The 20,371-nt window shown below is 61.0% G+C and overlaps 1 protein-coding gene across 7 annotated transcripts in view; it reads right to left on the bottom strand.

Annotated features, from left to right (window-relative positions):
* NDRG4 (NDRG family member 4) overlaps positions 1 to 20,371 on the bottom strand; it is a 40,102-nt gene that overhangs the window by 5,283 nt on the left and 14,448 nt on the right. For 4 of the 7 annotated variants that reach the window (XM_070061973.1, XM_070061974.1, XM_070061977.1 and 1 more), the window contains exons 2-11: positions 15,161 to 15,255; positions 10,099 to 10,143; positions 3,398 to 3,503; positions 3,105 to 3,225; positions 2,959 to 3,021; positions 2,742 to 2,802; positions 1,471 to 1,557; positions 1,340 to 1,396; positions 849 to 952; positions 49 to 105 (exon numbers count right to left, since the gene is read on the bottom strand). In XM_070061973.1, coding sequence (XP_069918074.1) covers positions 49 to 105; positions 849 to 952; positions 1,340 to 1,396; positions 1,471 to 1,557; positions 2,742 to 2,802; positions 2,959 to 3,021; positions 3,105 to 3,225; positions 3,398 to 3,503; positions 10,099 to 10,143; positions 15,161 to 15,232 — 773 coding nt within the window. In that variant the 5' untranslated portion in view covers positions 15,233 to 15,255. Of the gene's footprint in view, positions 1 to 48; positions 106 to 848; positions 953 to 1,339; positions 1,397 to 1,470; positions 1,558 to 2,741; positions 2,803 to 2,958; positions 3,022 to 3,104; positions 3,226 to 3,397; positions 3,504 to 6,078; positions 6,251 to 10,098; positions 10,144 to 15,160; positions 15,256 to 15,387; positions 15,659 to 20,371 lie in introns of those variants that run through there. The other 3 variants (XM_070061975.1, XM_070061978.1, XM_070061976.1) reach the window with 3 other exon arrangements.

Genomic DNA, 20,371 nt, shown 5'->3' with positions numbered 1-20,371 from the left:
CATGGGGGGAGCAGGCACGGGCGGGCTGGAGGGCCACAGGGCACTCACCGCAGCGTCTTGGCATTGGGCACCGTCCCAGGCCGGTTAATGTCTAGGTCTCTGCGGCTGTGGGGGGGGGGAGGGCAGAGGCAAAGGTGGGCACCCCAGGACTGGACAAAGGGTTTCCAAGCCCAACACAGCCAACTGGGGGAATCGGGGAGCTGTGGCCCTGCTCCTTCAGGGATCCTCTGGGCTTCAGCTTCTTGCCAGACCCCCAACTCATGCCGGGGGGGCTCTCACACTGTGCTCTCCACCCCCTTCCCCCTTGGTGGTGGGACCTTCTGCTGCTGCCCTGTCTCCCGGCCCACAAGACCACGGGGCCTGCATCTTTCTTTTATTCTCTACTGTTCTCCCAGCACCATGCATACAGCAGGTGCTTAATAAATATTTGCAGAAGGCAGAACAGTGAGGGCAGGCAAGGGTTAGGGCCTGGCCCCTTCTCTCGCAGGGCCACTCCCAAAGGGGCTTCCAGGAGCACAGCTGGGCAACCACAGACCTCAGCCAACCTCCTCCCCGTCGTCCGGGCTCCAGCACCAAGGCTCACGGTGGTTGTGTTGCTGGGGATGCGGCTCACAGCCACACCCCGTCCCCTGCTCCAGCCAGCAATGCCCGAGGCAAGAGAAGGGGCAGAGCCAAGGACGAGCGAGCCCCTGCGAGGAACCCTCCCCCACCCCGCGGTGCAGTAACGTGTCCATCTACAAACCGGGCTGCGGGTGAGTCGCCTGCCCTGCCTGCTCCGTGGGTGCTGGGAAGGAGGGGTCCCCTGGCCCGAGCCGGGTGCTGCCAGCCCTGCCCCTCCCCGCCCGTACCTGTTGTACATGTTCCAGAAGAGCTGCAGGTTGGCCTGGTTCACCACGTTGCTGATCTGCTGGCGATAGCTCTGGACCAGCTCCGTGCTATTCACCAGCTCCTCCTGGGCCCGGCAGGATGGGTGGCGGCGTGCAGGAGAGCAGACAGACAGAGGGACACGGGCTCAGAGGGGACATGTGGGTGTCCCGGCCAGAGCAGCCCTGCCCTGCGCCCTGGCAGTGCTGGTGAGAGGGAGGGAGGGGGGAGGTAGAGGGCGGTGCCTGGGGAGGGGCTCCCACCCCAATTGGCTTTCAGATGCTGCAGCATCATGGATAACAGTGGAATATGGAGACACGCAGGTCGCATGCAAATGACCACCACCTGCCGCCTCTCGCCAGAAGCCCAGGGTGCCCGAGCGGCAGTCGGGGACAGAATGGGGCCCTCAGCGGCTGCCCAAGGCTCCGCAGATTCCTAGCCTGGTGCCCCTGCTCCTGTTGGAGCAGGTCCTTACCTGGCTGAAGAGGTGGGAGAGCACCGTGTCAGGTAAAGTGCTGGTCAGGCCAGAGAGCTGTGGGCGAGGGGAAGCCGGCGTGAGTGCCGCCCCCGGCCTGGCCGCCCCCGGCCCCCGCACAGCCCGCTCACCTTGGTGGCAGCCCAGTCAATCCAGCCCTTGCCATTGGGGTCGATGTTCATCAGCACCAGCCCCTCCACCAGGTCGGGGAAGATGAGCTGTGAGAGAGGCAGACAGGGCTGGGCGGGGTGGAGGGGGCCCCTGTCCTCCCACCCAGCAAACGGGCTCTGAGGTGCTGGCCCTGCCTCTCTCAGGCAGTCAGAGGAGGCGGGAAGCTTTGTGAAGGCTTCCAGATGCCATGGATGGAGCGACAGCGCCAGCCGCTGCCACTTCCAGAGCCCCCGTGGCCCCTCCCCAGACCTCTCGGGGTTCTCAGCCTCTGGGACCACACCACTGCTTTCCCACCACTCCTAGCGTTTGCCAAGATGCTGCTCTTGGAAAATGGGAACTCAACATCATAAAATCTTCATGGGTAGTGTTTTGCCTTTTTTTTTTTTTAAGATTTATTTATTTATTTGAAAGTTACAAGTTACATGGAGAGAGAAGGAGATGCAGAGAGGCAGAGAGGCAGAGAGAAAGAAAGGTCTTTCATCCGCTGGTTCACTCCCCAGTTGGCTGCAATGGCTGGAGCTGTGCCAATCCAAAGCCAGGAGTCAGGAGCTTCTTCCTGGTCTCCCACGCGGGTGCAAGGGCCCAAAGACTTGGGCCATCTTCTACTGCTTTCCCAGGCCATAGCAGAGAGCTGGATCGGAAGTGGAGCAGCTGGGACTCAAACTGGCGCCCATATGGGATGCCGGCACTGCAGGTGGTGGCTTTACCCGCTATGCCACAGTGCCGGCCCTCTCTGCTTTTTAGAAAATGAAGCTAGGGACTGGTGCCATGGTGCAGCTGTTAAAGCTGCCACCTGCAGTGCCGGCATCCCATGTGGGCACTGGCTCGTATCCTGGCTGCTCCTCTTCCGATCCAGCTCCCTGCTAATGGCCTGGGAAAAGCAAAAATGGCCCAAGTGCTTGGGCCTCTGTCACCCACATGGAAGAAGCTCCTGGCTCCCAGCTTCGGCCTGGCCCAGCTCCAGCCATTGTGGCCATTTGGGGAGTGAATCAGTGGATAGAAGATCTTTCTCCGCCCCCCCCCCCCCGTAACTCTGTCAAATAAATACATCTTTTATAAAAAATAAAAACAAAAATTATAGTTACTTTGGAGGAAAAAAAGCAAGCAATGGGTTTTGCTAAGTGAGGAGGATGTGGGGAGAGGAAGAGGAGGAGGAAGAGCGAGCAGGGAGAGGTCCTGTGGTCGGGGGCCCGGGACGGCGGGGTGGCTGAGGTGGGGATGGGGCACTCACTGCAAACTTGGCCAGCACGTAGGCTCCAGCTCCTACTCCGATGCCAATCACGTACTTGAACCTGGCACAGAGCAGGCTGGTCACTCTAGGGCTGAGGGCCCCTTCCCCTGGGCACCATCCAGAGCAGGTCCCACCCATGGCCCAAAGCCCTCGGCTGGAGCCAGGCGGCCCTGTCACAGCTGTGGGCACACAGGGGCAGGGCTGGATGAGGACTTACCCAAAGTGCTGGACCACGCTGGGCAGCATGGCGGCCAGCTGCTCCATGGAAGGAAACTGGTACCTGCAGGTGGAACAGGCGGTCAGGGCCCAGGTAAGGCCCGGGGTGCAGAGCCGGGGACAGGGGGAGGGGCTCCAGGCACCTACCCTTGAGGGAACTGCGACGCCCCCACCTGCTGCCCAGGGGCGTCCACGTGGCACACCACGAAGTGCTTGGTGATCTCCTGCATGTCCTCAAAGTTGAAGAAGGTGTTGAAGCACAGCTTGTCTGCAAAGACACAGCTCTCAGCTGCTGCCAGGCAGAGGTGCCCAGCCTCAGGGTTCACCAGGGAAACTGAGGCCTGGAGCTGTGGGGGGGGGACCTACAGGGTCCACAGGGAGGGAGGGAGCTGCTGGGGGGCCAAGGCAGAGGAGGGCTGCAGGGGCTGTGCTGTGCTTACGGTTGAGGCCCACGTCATGGTAGGTGAGGATGGCCGGGCGGTTCCCCTTGGGGGAGCCCCGGATCACCACGTGCAGGAGGCCGTAAGGCGTCTCGATGTCGTGTTCCTGGAAGGGAGAGACGTGCTGGGCACCCATGCTCATCATCCCATGCAGTCCCCAGAAAGGACAGACCTGGTGGAGCACCCCTGTCCCGACAGGGTCAGCACGGGGCCAGCACAGTCCTGTCCCCTTGGCAAGCCAGCCAGTGGGTTCTGCTGCCACTGCCCGGGGCCCAGCCCCTGCCCTGCATCCGGCCCTCAGGGGCCAGGGAGGCTGCTTTCTCTCCCGGCTCTGTCACCCTTGCCTGTGTCTCTGCCCTCAAGGGCTCCCTGTCCCTGAAGGGGAATGGTCTCAGCCCTTCCTGGAACCCCCAGGACCCACCCCCACCCCCACACACCTGGCCCAGCCCAGGCTCTTGTTCCTGCCCCTCCTTCCTCCTGCAGTGCCCTTCCCTGCGATCTGAGACCCCTAAGGCCTCACCCCCAGCCTTCCGCCCGCTCCAGGGTCCTCCAGGCTTCAATGACCTTGGCCTTGCCACTCAGGGTCATTGGTGTTTCAGGAGGACCTGGCCTTGCCCCTTGCGGTGTGATGCTGAGCAGGGGCCATCAGACAGGGACCTCGTGGGAACTTAAGCACTGGTGCTTACAGAGGAGCCCTGCAAAGGGGCAGTTGAGCCCGGGCACCTGACTCTTGGAGAGGCGCCCGGAGGCCGGCCCCTCTGCAAACTGCTCCTTCCCGGGCACGCAATCAGGAGATGCCAGGAGGATCCGTGAACGCGCCTCGGCACCCCGCAAGCGGACGGTGAGACAGCGGTGGCCGAGAACCTGCTGCACGTGACTGGGAGGGAAGACCCCTGCTCCCTGTTCTGAACACGTAGATTCTGGAAGAACCCCCGGTGCACACGGAGAAGGAGACAGAGGGCAGCAGGAGACTGCTACTCAGGGACCAGCTCTCCAGGGCCAGTGACAGACAGGGTGGGAGTCACACCACACCTCTGCGGTGGGGCCAGCTCCTTCCCTGGGGGGTCCGGGCTCACTGCAGCCTCCCACATCCCAGGTCCGTGAGATCCAGGATGGCTTCCTGCCCACCAATCGCTGGCTAGACACATCCCAAGCGCCCTTTTACCTACCCCTCGGGTGGACCCACGCCATGGAGGACACGGGTGCCTCCTCAGGGTGGGGAATGACCTGCCCAAGGACTAACCCGGAGTGGGCAGGGGAGACGGCCTGGGGCCAGGGCTACGCCCTGATGGCTGCTGTGTTTTCTGAGGAGGAGAGACTCCACCCGAAGACCTGCTGGCCAGCGGCCCCTCCACTGCTGCCTGTCCCCGCCTCAACCCCCAGCGCTGGAGGGCAGGGCTGGGGGTGGGAGGGGCTCAGGCTGCACAGGAGCCGCAGTGCACCTGCCGCAGCTCCCGCAGCAGGGTCAGGGCCCACTCTGCCCAGGCCGGGGCCAAGGACCCAGAGCTGTGTCTTCCAAACCCAGACCTCGGCACCTGCAGGTGTGGGCGAGGGCAGCTGCACTCCACTGATGCTGAGGATGTCCCCATCTGTCCCCTCCCAGCCCTGGTGCCGCTGACTCCTCCCCATCAGCCAGCCGCTGCAATCAGCTCCCTCGGCCAGGAAGGGGTGGCCCTGAGCTGGCCGTCCAGGTGCTGCTCCAGTGACCTTGACCGCATCCTGCCTCCCCCCTGGTGGGGCTCAGAAGCTCACGTCCCCAGCCCGGGACGCTGCACAAGGAGGGGACGCTCCAAGGGCCGCAGCCCAGAGGGACTGCTCTCCCATTGGCTCCTGGTGACATCAGAGGCTGCCCCCTCCCCCAGGTGGGCGCCAGAGGGGGGCACTGCGGCAGCAAGGGAGGGGGCTCTGTCCCCCTTCGCCTGTGACCTTGACGGGTGCACAGCCCCCAGGCACTGGGCTCCGCACATGCAGGGGTGTGGTAGGCACTCGGCTTTCTGTTGAAAACATCAATTATTCAGGGGACGGGGTCTGCAGGGGCAGGCAGGCGCTGACGTCATCAGGTTTGCAGACTGGGCAGGGGGAAGGTTTGCCCTTGCCGCTGCCTCCTGGAGGAGGCACAGTGGAGGGACCTGGGCACTAGAGGAAGGTCCAAGCTGGGTGGAGGGCCAAGGCCAGAGGCACAAGGCTCTACCACCGCCTTCCCCACCTACCACATAGAGCACAGCCGGCCCTTCAGTCTCCCTCCCCTCCAGGGGCCTTCCTTTGCCTTGAGGGCTGTGACAGCGAGGCCGGAGGAAGAGCCACCCCATGCAGGCACGTTTTGGGGCTCACGGAGGGCAGCCCCTCCACCCCCACCCCCGGGCTCAGGCAGACAGCAGGGCCGCACGGCAGGCCGAGGGCACATGGACCCGCACCAGCAGCGAAGCAGCTCAGACAGACAAGTCAGTGCGCTTGGTTTCCAGCGCTTCACCCCTCCCCCGCCTCCTCCCCTCCCCTGACAGGCAGCTGCCCCCAACCTTACTTCTGCGGTCCAGGGCCGCCACGGCCACTGGAGGACTCAGGCCTTGCCTCGGGGACCCCCAAGGTGAGGCGGCTGAGCTGCACCAGTGGTGCCTCACCCCTGCTAGTCTCAAGGATGCCCGACAACCCTGCCCAGCCCGCTGCCCCAGGCCCTCACTCACCCCGTCCCAGCACTCCGGCATCGTGCCGAGGGAGGCAACCCGCCTTGACCAGGGAGGGCGAACAAAAGCCTGAGTCACTCGGGTCCAGCGGGAGGTGGCAGCTCCAGCGGCAAACCGTGCGCCTCGCTCTAGGATCGGGCACCCTCCGGGGCCATTTATACGCAGATCCTGCCTGGCCTTGGCCGGCCCCGCCTCCCTGCAGGGTTTCTGAGCAGCCACTTGCTCACCCGGAGCTCCCGCGCCCAGATTGGCTGCTGCGAGACAAACCTGGCTCTGATTGGCTTCCCAAGTCCTCCCTCATCCCGGCCTCGCTCCTGTTCCGCCCGCCCCAGCAGCAGCACAGCATCTCTGGACGGTCCCCAGCCCAGCAGCAGGTACATTCTAGCCCGGGAACACGAGCACCCATGCTGGGCAGGGCAGGACGTGCAGGGACATCCCCAGAGGCAGAGCCCTTGGCCCGCAGACTGGGGAGTGTAAAGGGCCTGAGTGGGCCCAAGCCCAGCACCCCGGGACACCCTCCCCCCAGGCCCAGCCTCCCCATCAGCAAGACCAGGAGCCCTGAGTCTGGAGGAGACCCAGGAAGTCGCTGCTGCCTGCGGGATGCCTCTGCTCCACCAGCCAGCACTGAGCACTCTGTCCACACCCGCACCCAGGCTGTCTACACTGCTGGAAGCTGGGTTCTGGGGCACAATGGGGCACACAGAAGCTCTGTCCGCCCCACACCTAGCCTGCTGTGAGGGGCTAGAGGCCACCGGAGGAGGAAAGAGGGGGGACGGCTGGACCGGGCTGATGTGCCCGCCTTGGCAGAACCTTCCCGGAGCCCGCCAGTGCGGGGGAGCAGGACACACAAGCTACCCTAGGCTCCGGGCTGCCCTCCTGGGCGACCAGGGTCCAGGTGGTGAGGCAGCCCCAGGCGTGTGGGTAGAGTGAGCCGAGGAGAAGAGGGAGCCAGGAGTAAGTAGGCCAGGGAGGGAAGCAGAGTGGGGAGCCCCAGGGCAGAGAGCACAGGCGCAGAACAGAGCCGGGGAGGGTGCTGGGCGCTCATGCCCCCAATCTGTCTCCTTGGTGAAGGAAGCCGCCGCCAGGCCCAGCCCACGATGACAGCCCTGCACACCAGCCGGCAGCCGCGGGGCAGGGGGTGAGCTCCCCGAGCGGGGGACTGGTGACCTGCCCCATGCCTGCTGCAGTGCCCTCTTCCAGCCATGTCCTCACCTGGGGCCACCACAGCGTTCCCTGCCCCACCCCACGGAGGCGTGTGCGCAGCACGTCCCTGGCCCTTTCTTCTAGCCCTGCTCCCTGTTCCTGCAGACGCTTGGGCCCAGGAAGGGCTCAGACGACAGAGGCGGCCTCTGGGGTGCAGGGAGGTAGGGGGAGGAGGAGATGGCTTCACACCCATCGTGCCTCCTAGCTCCTGCTCCCCCACGATCCCCACCCGAGCCTCTGGCCTCTGAGGAGCCTCTGCCCACCCCTGTGCCCAGGAGAGGCGCTGATGGCCTGCCCCATTTCTGCCCTTCCCGCTGGCTGCAAATCCACAGGCAGGTCCTACACTGTCTGCCACCAGCGAGGTCCACGGGCAATGTTCACTCAGCCTCTCTGTGCCCGGCTTCCCCCATCGTAAAACAGTGACTGTGCCTTCCTCACTGAGCTGCAATGCAAATGAGGAAAAAACTGCATAAGCCATCCCAGACCTGACCTTGGCCCTGAGAGAGGAAGAGAGGGACGACAAGTGTCCCTCCCCCCTGACAGTGTCCCTCAGTTGTTGCAGCCGGACAAGACGGACTCAGGTTTTGCTCACCAATCCCTGGTGCCAGGCAGGGCTCTGGGTGACCCTGAGTAAGTCGGTCACCCTCTGAGCTGCCACAGCTGAAAATGCGAGCAACGGTGGCGTCCACTGCACAGGCAAATACGACCCGGGGAACCACGAGAGGACGGGGAACGGGAGCCCTCAGGGCTTGGGTGACTTTCCCACTCTACTGCTAAGGAGCCTGGGGTCACGTGATCAGCAAACACATTAGGACTTGTTTCCTTGTTGCGTCCTCGTAACACCCACTTTAAAAGAAGGCTGGTGCTGTGGCGCCGCAGCCTGCAGTGCCGGCATCCCACGTGGGCACCAGTTCAGGTCCCGGCTGCTCCATTTCCAATCCCGCTCCTTGCTAATGTGTCTGGGAAAGCAGTGGAAGAGGCCCAAGTGCCTGGGCCCCTGCACCCACGTGGGAGACCTGGAGGAAGCTCCAGGTTCTTGGCTTTGCCTGGCCCAGCTCTGGCCATTGTAGTTCTCCTCTAGCTTTCAAATAAACAAATAAATCCTTTAAAAAGGGGGGGGGTGTAAAGGAGGCACAGAGAGATGGGGTAACCTGCCAGACATCACACAGCAGTGAACAGAGAACAGAGTCACACACACACCCAGGCAGTCTTGGCTCCGGCCCCAGGATCTGGTGGCCGCTTGTCACGGTCAGCCGAGTGTCCCAACCTGGGCCTGTGGGCACCTTCACTCCCCCACACTCAGGGCTGCCGGCCTCACTGTAGCAGTGGTGCAGCCGGTGGAGCCGTGTGGCTGGAAGTCGCATCAGTGGCAGGGACCCAACCTGGACCCAGGTCTGTCTGGTTCCCGAGGGTCCCTCCTGCTCCCATGCACCACACGTCAGGGGTAACATCCCTGCATGCCCTGGCCCAGAAAACCACCGTGCTTGTGGCTGCTTTTCTAAAAAAAATCCCTAAAAAACCCTGCCCCCAGGGGTCTAACGGGTGGCCAGGAAGATGCGTTTCTACATGTGCGGCCCTGGGTCAGGTGTAGGGCCACATGGGCAGCTGCCCCAGGCATGGGTCTGGCAACTTGGGGGCAGGCAGCTGCCCACAGGGGCCAGCAGGAGGCCTGGTAGAAGCAGCTGGGCACTCAGAGGGGCAGCGGGGGGGGGGCCTCCTCTGCAACCCCAGGGCGTCCCTGCGTTGGGGGGGGGCTCTTCTGTGACCCCAGGCGTCCCTGCATCCCTCACTCCCCAACACCCTTGCCCCTGGCCTTGTGGGACCAGAGGATCCAGGTAGGGGCTGGCTGCTCCAGGATTTCACCCCATCCTTGTCTGGAGCAGACAGGACCAGAGCTCCTTGTTGCACCTGCTCCGACCATCTCCCGCCACATCCCTCCCATCCCCTGCCTGAGGCCCATTCCTTCCCCACTGCAAGTCCCAGCCTTCCCTGCCCAGCTCCAGAGTCCCTGGTGTTTGCAGGCAACTCTCCCTGGGGAGCTGGACACGAGCACACCGCGGGCGTCCTTGAAGCTGTGCGTGACCAAGGGATCAGCACACAGGCCCCAGGCCCTGGCTGCAGAACTGTGGCCTCTAGGGGAGAAGCCACAGGCAGCCCCACCTACACATCGCCCCTGAGTCCAGATCTCAAGGTCGGTGCTCTCATGGGGCTTGGAGACTGACCCTAAGGGAGGTCAGCAGGGCCAGTGGGACGTGGACCCAGTGGGGCTCCCTGTGGTGCCTCCTCGTAGCTGTTTTCTGAGACCTGGAAATGAATGGTCAGTGCTGGACTCGAGGAGAGAAACGGCCGGCTCAGCGAGCAAGACCTTGAAGAGCGGGACTAACCACCAGGAGCGAGCTCGGTTTGCACAGAGAATCGAGCTCGGTTTGCACAGAGAATCGGGTCTCCTAACTAAAGAGGCCATGGTTGTCTGGGCAACTGCTGCCATGGAAACAGGAGCTATTTTGGAGCAGCAACTGGGCTTTCATTGGAGGAAAACGCTGATTCAGATGACAACATCCCTCACTCCTGCTCCATCCTCACTCCCCCAGGCCCGCCCCTCCCTGCCAGGAAGTCAGAGCCTGGCCCCCACCTCCGGCGAGGGGCAGGCAGAGCTACAGCGAGCAGTGGGGGCGGTCCTGGGGGGTGGGAGGTGCCCAGCCCCGGCCACTCCAGGCTGGGGCACACAGAAGGGCTGTGACCCCACTATGGGACGTGGCCAGGGAGGGAAAGGGCAGCTGTCAGTCCCACATCTCAGGAGGCACAGCCTTGACCTACCTTCCAGTCTGTGTCCACAGTCGCGAGGAAGTTGTCGGTATTCTCCTATGGGAAGGCAAACAGAAGGGGTGGCAGGTTAGGCCCCAGTTGGCCCCGGGGGGGTTGGGAGGGCACAGGGTCTCCACCTCAAGCAGTCTCGCCGTTCCCCGATCTATCCAAATGTGAACCAAAGCGGCCAAGAAGGAGCAGGCATTCAGCCCAGGGCTGAGACGCCTGAATCCCACGCTGGAGCACCTGGGGTCAGTTCCTGGCTCCGGCTCCTGACTCCAGCTTCCCGCTAGTGCAGACCTCGGGAGGCAGTAGTGGTTGGGTTCCTGCCGCCCAGGTAGGAGATGCGAATTATGTTTCTGGCTCTCAGCTTCAGCCCAGCTATGGCAGGTATTTGGAGAGTGACCCAGTGGATGGAGCTCTGCCTGTCTGTCTACCAGAGAGAAGATGGGAGGCCAGGAGCCAGGCATCGGGCTATCACGTAGTAGGCAGATGAGCCTATGGGCTTCCCCATCGGTGAGAAGAGGCTCCGAGAGGCAGGGTCGCAGGCTGGAACGTGGTGGGATCTCTGACTCCACATACACTCTGCCCCCACGTCCTCTTCTCCTGAGCATCAGGGTCCGCCCGCCCATAGCTCTCTGCGTCCTGATGGAGAATCAGGTGTGTGCCAACAGCCCTGTGACCCAGCCCAACCCTGGAGCCCAGGCTGGGAGCTCGACCACTCCCAGGCACCAGTGGCCCTGACCCTGAGCCCCAGTTCCTTCAACCCCATCTAAGCACACACACTGGGCCCCTGGCTGCAGGCACAGCCAGGCGGAGTCTCTGTGCACTGCAAACAAGGGCCCCCAGGCAAGGCTTTGGTCTGGACGCCCTGGTGTTCGGCGCCTCTTTCTTGGGAATCCCAACCCCCCCAGCTGTGTCTCTGGGGGCAGCTCCAGCTGTGGGCACAAACAAAGGCACCAGGACAGAAGCAGGGGAGGGGGGTGGGGCGGGCATGACTATCTCCCCCGCTTTAGGGGTGGGGAAGCTGAGTCACAAGGGGGCTCTTCCCACCCGCACAGAGGCACTGTCAGGGTCTGCAGCACTGGCCACGCCCCCTAACCTGCCTGCTCTGTCCTCCCGAATCCCTAGGGCTCCCGCGCTACACTGGGGGGGGGGGGTGTTGTGTCCGTGATGGGCGCCTGGTGTGCGTGCTGGACTCCAGGGTGCGCCTGGCTGTGCTCTCAGCACGGATCCTGGCGTGGACTCAGTGCCTCCCAGACACAAACGGATCAGGATTCACCACCTGACCTCCCAGAGGAGGGGAGTGCCACTGGAGATGCGCCCCTGTGCCTGACTTGTTATGCTTTGCCCGATAAAAAAAAGCCAGCTGGGCCCGCTGGAGGGAGACCCCTGTCGGGGGACCAGACCACGCACGAGTAAAGCAGGGCTCACGGCCCCTTCCTTGCCTCTGCTGCCCTCTGCTGGGCAGGGAGTCCCCAAGCATTAGGCGAGAAGCCCAGCGTTGGCCACTGCCTGTCCCTGTGTCTTGTTCTGGGCAGTGCACGCTGCGGGGTCTCCTGGTGAACACACTGCGGATAAAGGAGACAGAGGCGGCGGCTGGAGGACGTGGAGCAGAAAGCCCTTCTGCACAGGGGTGGGAGGGACGAGACCCAAACAAGTTCAGCCACGTGCTCTCTCGGCCTCGCCTGCTGCTGCCTCCCAGGCCTGGGGGCTCTGCAGCTGCTCCTGGCCGAAGGGGACAGGGCCCAGGGGAGGGGCTGTGGCTGCTCAAGAATCCTCACCCAAAAAGCTGGCGCGGGGAGGCTGGAGAGGCAGCCACGGGCGCTTATCTCAGAGCAAGGAGGCGGCAGTCTTGTTGAGACAAAATCCGACAAAAAGGAGGCGGCAGATGATGGCGGGGTGTGCTGGGAGCTCCCAGGGAGGGGGGTGAGACACCCAGGAAATAGCAGGTGGGCAGGGCCCCAAAGCTAAGCAGCAGCAGGTGTAACTCAGGCCTGAGGCTGGGACACAGGACGTGAGCGGTGCTCAGAGGGCAAGAGTGGTCCCTCTGGTCCCGAAAGCACAGCCGTGGTTGGTGAGGCCACGCAGGGGGCCCGGGCAGCAGCAGGAGTAGCCGTGTAGCCCTGCCAGGTGCTCAGGTCTCCAGAGGTGGCCAGGTGAGGTGGGGGAGGGGAGAGGGGGGCTGTGTAGAAGCACCGTCAGCCCTCAGCATCCGAGGGGCTGCTTCCAGGACCCCCTCGGTATCAGAATCTATGAGCATTCAAGTCCCTCACATACAATGGTGTGGTGGGGCCGATGCTGTGGCGTAGCGGGTAAAGCTGCCACTGCGACACCAGCATCCCACATGAGCACTGGTTCGTGTCCCGGCTGCTCCACTTCTGATCCAGCTCTCTGCTGGTGGCCTGGGAAAAGCAGTGGAAGATGGCCCAAGTGTTTGGCCCCTGCCATCCACATGGGAGACCCAGATGAAGCTCCTGGGCCCTGGCTGAAGCCTGGCCCAGCCCTGGCAGTTGTGGCCACTGGCAAGTGACCCCTTGGATGGAATCTCTCTCTCCCTCTCTCTCTCCCTCTCTGCCATTCTTTCAAATAAGTAAGTACATCTTGAAAGGAAAAAAAAAATAAAAGAGGGTTAGCACTGTGCCATAGTGGATAACGCCAAGGCCTGCAGCACCAGCACCCCATGTGGGCGCCGGTTCAAGCCCTGGCTGCTCCACTTCTGATCCAGCTCTCTGCTATGGCCTGGGAAAGCAGTGGAAGATGGCTCAAGTGCTTGGGCCTCTGCACCCATATAGGAGATCCAGAAGAAGCTCCTGGCTCCTGGCTTCGGTCTGGCTCAACTCCAGCCATTTCGGCCACTTGGGGAGTGAACCAGTGGCTGGAAGATCTTTCCCTCTGTAACTCTTTCAAATGGATAAATATTTAAAAAACTGATGTGGTGTTCACGGTCTCCAGGGCACATCCTCCGTGGACTCTGAGTCACCTCTGCATTGCTTCTGACAGCTAACACTGTGCACCTGCTGTAAAACAGCCGTCATCTCACGACGTTTGGGGAATAATGCCCCCCCCCCCCCCCCGCCCAGGCTGAGCACCTACAGCACGGACACAAGTCATCCCTCTTCCTCTGTGTCCTCCGTCTGCGGTCAGCATCCACAGATGCAGAACCTGAGGATAAGCAGCGCCAGCTGTGTTCCCTCCTCCCTCGGCTCCCACCACACACACCACACTCGAGGGTGACAAGGATGGGCACAGGCCTCCACATGAGGTCACAGTTGGAGAGTAACGGAACAGCTCTCAAAGGCAGAGAACAGAGAGACTGACACCTGCAGGACGTCTGGGGCTTGGGGATAGGGCTTCCAGCACACCCTGGAGACGGCAGGTGTGAACATGGCCCCAGCTCGCAGCGTGGCTGACTCGGGAAAGGAGGCAGAACCAGGCTACCGGAGAAGGCAGGAGCGGCACTGAAGTCTCCCGGAGGGAAGGGGCCTGCCAGGGTGAGGGGTGGGAGAGGCCAGCCCAGGAGGAGGCAGGCCTCACCGTGTGCATGGTGCAGTGCCCGGGCAGCAGGCAGCACCTCCGTGCCGGCTGCCCCGTCACCCGCACGCTCCGGCACTTGGGCCACCATCCGCCAGGCCAGACCTCACGAGAGGACCCCGCTCGGCCGCCAGTGGTGTCAAAGATGCACTTCACTAAGGTCTAGCAGACCGCTTTCCTTGGAGCTCCCACCCAGCCCGCGTCTTTGCTGAGGGCCACTGCGAGCAAGGCTGTGCTTGGCACCGGGGAGATCTGGGAACAGCAGCCCAGATGTGTGCTCCTGGAGCCTGTGCAGCAGTGGGCGGCAGCGGTCAGGGCCAGGGCCAGGGCCGAGTATGGAGAGGGTCATGTGTAGACCCAGAGGTCAGCAGGGGTTCTCCAGGGAGGGGGCACTTGGGCAGAGGCTTGAGTTAACTGAGGACCCAGCCCTGAGCGCTCCCGGTAACAAATCCCAGGCAGAGGGAACAGCAGGGCTGGAGAGGAGGTAGGTGGGGAAAGCATGGGGGGCGGGGTCAGGGCTGGGTACAGGTCACATCTGGGCTCCAGTGAGGTGACCGCACCCCAGCCCAACCTTCAGCACACAGGCGACTGAGGCGTTTCCCAGGCTTGCGTGGAGCAAGGGCAGAAGCAAGAGATGATGGGGTTTGGTCCAGGTCAGCGAACGAACTTGGACTTGAGGGCTTGCAAGGTGTGCGGCTCACCAGCCAGCCCCGGTGGTGGCCCAGGTCTGATGCTTGCCACTCTGTGGTTCCTGGGCTCACCTCCTTGTGGCAGGAGCCGGGGGAGGCAGCTGGCTGAGGATGCCAGGGCCAGGGCTCCTGGTCCCCTGGTTGCAGGAGCAGGGGCCTGGGATGGCAGAGCCAGCAGAGACCCAGAGCTCAGTAAGCAGGGCTCTTGCAGATTCTCTTCGCAAAGTGGCTTATGTCCCAGCCCCCAGTCCAGGGTGCTAGGCTGGGGGGTGGGGGGGGCAGTGGAAGGTGTACCAGGGTCATGAGGAGCAAGGAGGGGGTCGGAGGCCTTGGAATCTGATGCCCACTCCCCCGAGCTAGGGGCCTTTGGAACAGAACTCTGACCTCTGAGCACCTGGTCCTGCAGCTCCTGGCCGTACGGCTGGTGAGGACATCCTGAGACCTCACGGGCTTGTGACGACCAGAGAGAAGGCCTCGCAGATGCTGGAGGTGGCACCACCCACTGGTTATAGCCTCCTGGGCCATGTGGGCCTCCCAGAACCAAAGCTTGACTATGGCCTCATTTCCTGCTGTGTGACATTGGCCAAATGACTTCAGCTTTCCACGCCTCACTTTTGTCATCGAATGGGGGAACTCTCCAGAGAGCCTTCAGCTTCAAAGACAGCAGGAGCCATAGCGAGGCTGCTGGGTCTTCCCCAGGGGCACCCTCAGGCCCGCCTGTCGGGACTGGGTTTCTCAGGTGGGGCTCACGGGGGCAGGTGTGACCGTCCTCGCGGTCGCAGGCAGGTGCGGTTTTCCGCTTGGCCACAAGGCGGCGCGCTCGACGCCAGGACCTTGAAGGGGCGACTCACCAGCTCCGTGGCTTCCTGGCTCCGGAGCAGCGGCTTCTCCTCCGGGAAGCGCAGCTCCTGCAGCCCAGCCATGGTCACGTCGTGCAGCAGGAGCCCTGTTGAAGGAGAGTGAGTTTGGGGTTTGCTCGGCCTCTCCCAGGCGGAGGCGAATGCATGGGGAGGGGCCACACTGAGCCGGCCACTCCCTTGTCCCCAGGAGCTCCCGAGTCTCCCTCTGCAAGACCGACCTGCAGGCTTAGCTCGGAATGTCATTTTGCTGTCTGCATTAGCGCACGGGACCACCCAGCCCACAGTCCCCGGTGATGGATCCCAGGCCCTAGTGACGTCAGGGAAGCTCCTGCTTCACTTGGGGCTTCGGAGTTGCCAGGGAGGTGCACGCCATGTGTGCATGAGTGCGTAGCTTGCGTGCGTATTTTCAGGGGCCAGCCAGGCACAAGTGGATGGACCAGAGGCCCAGGGTTTCACCCTCTCTCCGCGGATTTCTGGACGGCACAGATCCGAGGGCACAAGGGAGAGAAGCTAGCCAAGTATATGGTCTGCAGACTCCTATGAACTAAAAATAGCCAATAAATACTTGGGGTAATATTCCAGCTCACTGGAAGTCAAGTTCAAACTAAAATAAGATGCTCTCCCTTACTTATTTTTTGCCAACAGAACTGGCTAAGCGGGCAGCCCTCACGGTGACGCATGAACAGGGGCACCTTCTGCTATCACCGGTGGGCAATGCATAGATCTTTCCGGAATGCAGTTTTGCAAAACGAATTTAAGTTATTTACATTGTCTCCCACTCAGCAATCCCTCCCTGGAAGATATTTCCTAAGGAAACCAGAGAGGAAAACAAACGATTTATTTCTAAGAATGCTCCCTGCAGAGTCATAGATTATAATAGAGAAAAACTTGAAGCAAAATGTATATCAGTAGTGCTGGAGACAAATAAGGGTCAAGAACACATAGATTATCTAAGGACATGGGAGAATGCTCGTGTTACAATCAGTAGAGAAAGTAGCTACAAAAGAAACCGTACTGTCATCCCCACTCTGAGAGAAGCCAATAGCTCCCCCAACATACACACAGGGCCTGGGGGCGCTGCACATGGGAAGGGAAGGGGCAGCCCCCTGGGGGAGGACCCGGCCCCCCCAGTTCCTGCCACTCCTGTCGAGCAGGCAGCCTCATTTCTCCAGCCTGCTGCCAAGCAGGAGCGCCCGGCTGGAGTCCAGCGTGGGGCCGTGAGCCAGGCCCTGGGGAAGCCTGCTGGGCACACACCTACCCTCCTGCCCACCCAAACCAGGCCACTGCGCTGGCGCCCCCACTGCGCTCTCTGCTCCCACTGGTTTCCGGGGAAACCAGCTAACACCAGGCAGATGGGCTGTATTTTTAGAAAGGTGTGCCCTTCCCCCCACCCCTTGCCCCTTTCTCCCCCAGCCTTCCTGATGGGTGCACACACATCCGGCCAGAGGCGGTGTGTGTGTATGTGTGTGTGTGCACACGCGCGCGCTGACAGAGGAGCCCCCACCTTGGAAAGCTCTGCCCCCATTGGGGTATTTTTAGCCACTCGTCTCCCTGAACACCCCACTTAAACACTGAGGCAGCCCAGGGAGTCCCTGTCCTCCCAAGGACCGTGAGTGGGTGGGGACAGATGGCCCGCAAGGGAGGGACGCGTCTCCTCTCTTGATCTTGCATTCCCGGAATAGAACAGGGAGCGTTGAAGACCCAAGGGCCTGGGAGGAATCTCACCCTGCTTGGTGGCAAGACCTGGAGTCACGGAAGTCACGGCCACTACTCCTTCCGCCTTGCTCGCCACCAGGCTCCGCCCTGGGCACTGCTCCTCACTACTCATGCCCGCCTACTGCCCAGTGGGAGCGCCCGCATCCCTCTGCCCCACCGACAGAGCTCGCCTCGTGCGGCCGAGACAGAGCACAGAAAATGCCTACTAACTGGATGCATCTGAGGGAGACACGGGCAATCAGGGACCCGGACCTTCCTCTGCCCACGTAAGACCACCCTGAAGGAGGAGGGCATTTAGCCCAGCAGTTAAGTAAGATGCCCATGTTCCATACCAGCATGCCTGGCTCCGGCTCCTGGCCCCAGCTCTCTGCTATAATGCAAAAGGCAGCAACTAGTGCCTTGGTCCCTGCCACCCACATGGAAGACCTGAATTGAGTTCCTGACTCCCAGTTTTGGTCCCTGCTCAGCCCCGGTCATTGCAGCTATTTGGGGAGCCAAACAGCAGTAGGGAACTCGCTCTCAAATCTTTCATTCGGGGCCGGTGCTATGGCATAGCAGGTTAAGCCTCCATCTGCAGCCCTGACCCCATATGGGCACCAGTTCAAGTCCCGGCTGCTCCCCTTCTGATCCAGCTCCCTGCTAATGTGCTTGGGAAAGCCACTGGAAGATGGTCCAAGTGCTTGGGCCCCTGCACCCATGTGAGAGACCCAGAGGAAGCTCCTGGCTCCTCGCTTCAGCCTGGCCAAGCCCGTCATTGCAGCCATGTGGGGAGTGAACCAATGGATAGAAGACTCTCTCTCCCTCTCTCCCTCCCTCCCTCCCTCCCTCTCTGTAACTCTGCCTTTCAAATAATTAAAAACAAAAAAACTTTTTCTCTGCCTCTGAAATAAATAGTTTAAAAAAATAAATAAAAAAAGCGAGCCGGGTATGTGGGCGGAGCAGCACGTTACGCTGTGCTCGGAGGCCTGCATCCCACGTCTGAGCACGGGTTTCCGTCCTTGCTGCTGCGCTTCCTGCTGGTGCATCCTGGGAACCAGCGGACCACGGCTCGAGTACTTGGGCTCCTGCCACCCACTGACACTTGGATGGAGTTCTGGGCTCCTGGCTTCATGTCTGTTGCAGGCATGTCGGGGGAGTGAACCAACAGAATCAATCAATCTCTCATCACTGCCTTTCAAGTTGACAAAAATAAACAGTTTTTTTTTTTTTTTTTTTTGAAAAAGGGAGACCATTCCAGAGGCTGCCCTCTTCCTGTCTCTGTAAGGGGGAATTTGGACCCGCTGGCGCTGTATGCCCTGGGGGGAGGGCGTAAAAGCAGGGGCGGGGCCTCCTTGGCCCTGGGTTGCTGTGGGAGAGGCCCCGAAGGCAGGCAGAGCTGCCAGTGCTTGAAGGAGCCCCGTGGCGGTGGTGCCGATGGTCCCATCAGAGGAACTGCACCCACCGGGATGGCTCTGCAGAGACCTGAGCTCTGTGGCTCTCAGAGGTATTGGGGCTAAAAATACCAGTGACGTTCGCCACGGTCACTCCTGAAACTAAGCAGTGAGTGCTGGAATCAGTCAGTGGCAGTTACACATCCTTTGGAACAAAGCAAGAACAAATCAACAAAGCAACTGGTGAGGCGGTAGGGATGGCGGGTGACGTTTGCAAACCCACGTGGGGGTCGCTGTCTCAGCGGCTGGGGTCTCCTGCGGGGAGAAAAGGAAAATCACTCCCCACCCCAGAATGCCTGTGCCTTGCACTGGACAGGCAAGACACGGACAGACTACAGTCAGCACACGCAGGAAAGACACACAGGCGGGACCAGACCTTGTGGGCAGGCCGCGGGCACACCCCTTGTTTTGTCCAGTCGGGTCTCCACTTCCCCGTTTCCAGCCGTTGGTTTACTGAGCGGCACCAAACACCACGACTCTGTGTGCACATACACGTATGCAACCTGAAAAGCTATCCACTTGCAAATGCATTAAAAATCTGGGACTTATACCTCTACTTTCTCTAATTTTAATTCAACACCATCAAGTTTGGCTTCCCCCTTCTCCTTCTAATTCTTTTTTTTTGACAGGCAGAGTGGACAGAGAGAGAGAGAGAGACAGAGAGAAAGGTCTTCCTTTTGCCGTTGGTTCACCCCGCAATGGCCGCCACAGCTGGCGCACCGCGCTTATCTGAAAGCAGGAGCCAGGTGCTTCTCCTGGTCTCCCATGGGGTGCAGGGCCCAAGCACTTGGGCCATCCTCCACTGTACTCCTGGGCCATAGCAGAGGGCTGGCCTGGAAGAGGGGCAACTGGGACAGAATCCGGCACCCCGGCCAGGACTAGAACCCGGTGTGCCGGCGCCACAAGGTGGAGGATTAGCCTAGTGAGCCACGATGCCAGCTTCTAATTCTCTTCTCCAACGGTAGCAACCTGGCTCTCTTTATCCAGCCTACTTGTGCGTGTTGACTCGTCCTAGAATACATGCAAAGTAGTTTCAGAACTGCCACTCACGTGATGAGGTCTTACCACTCAAGACTTTTCTACTTACTCAAAGAGTTTTTCTAGATTTAGATCCAGATACTTAAAAGCACCTATCAATTTTGTAAATTCTCTTTGCTGTGCCATTTGTACTTCATAATCCCAAATTCAACTCTGCCACCCAGAGACACAGAGAACGAGGAAAGCAGGGAGCCTGGTGAACCCAGGAAGACCGGATTCGGCAAGCAGTCAGGGTGGAGGGTGCTTTCCTGAGCTGCAGAAGGAATGCATATGGGCAGCGGCCCTGGGGCACAGTGGGTAAAGCTGTTGCCTGCAGTGCTAACATCCTGCATGGCTGCCGGTTCGAGTCCTGGCTGCTCCACTTCCAACCCAGCTGCCTGCTAATGGGCCTTGGAGGGCAGCGGAAGATGACCCAGCTCCTGTACCCATATGCGAGACCCAGAAAAAGCTACTGATTTCCATCCAGCCCAGCCCTGGCCATTGTGGCCATCTGGGGAGGACCAGCAGATGGAAGATCAATCAATCTCAATCTCAATCTCTCTGCCTTTCTGCCCCTCTGTAACTCTTACTTATAAAATAAAATTAAAAAAAAAAAAAAAGGAATGCATGCATGAATGGCCTGCAGGTAAAATGCAAAGTCAATGGAACAGAGTGGACTATGGTGATTTTTTTTGTTTAAAGATTTTATTTATTTACTTGAGAGGCAGAGTTACAGACAGGGAGAGAGGGAGAGAGATCGTCCATCTGCTGGTTCACTCCCCAAATGGCTGCAACAGCCGTAGCTGAGCCGATCCAGAGCCAGGAGCCAGGAGGGACCCAAGCACTTGGGCCGTCCTCCGCTGCTTTCCCAGGCCATTAGCAGGGAGCTGGATGGGAAGAGGAGCAGCTGGGACTCGAACCAGCGCCCGAATGGGATGCTGGCACCACGGGTGGAGGCTCAGCCCACTAGGCCACAGCACCAGCCCCCAGGGACCTTCCTGATAATCTTCACTCTCAGGCCCAAAACACTCGGTGGCTT

This window comes from Oryctolagus cuniculus, chromosome 18 (genome assembly GCF_964237555.1).
Source record: "Oryctolagus cuniculus chromosome 18, mOryCun1.1, whole genome shotgun sequence".
Lineage (NCBI taxonomy): Eukaryota > Metazoa > Chordata > Mammalia > Lagomorpha > Leporidae > Oryctolagus > Oryctolagus cuniculus.
The sequence above is the reverse complement of the archived record's forward strand: the minus strand, read 5'-3'. Positions and strand labels throughout refer to the sequence as shown.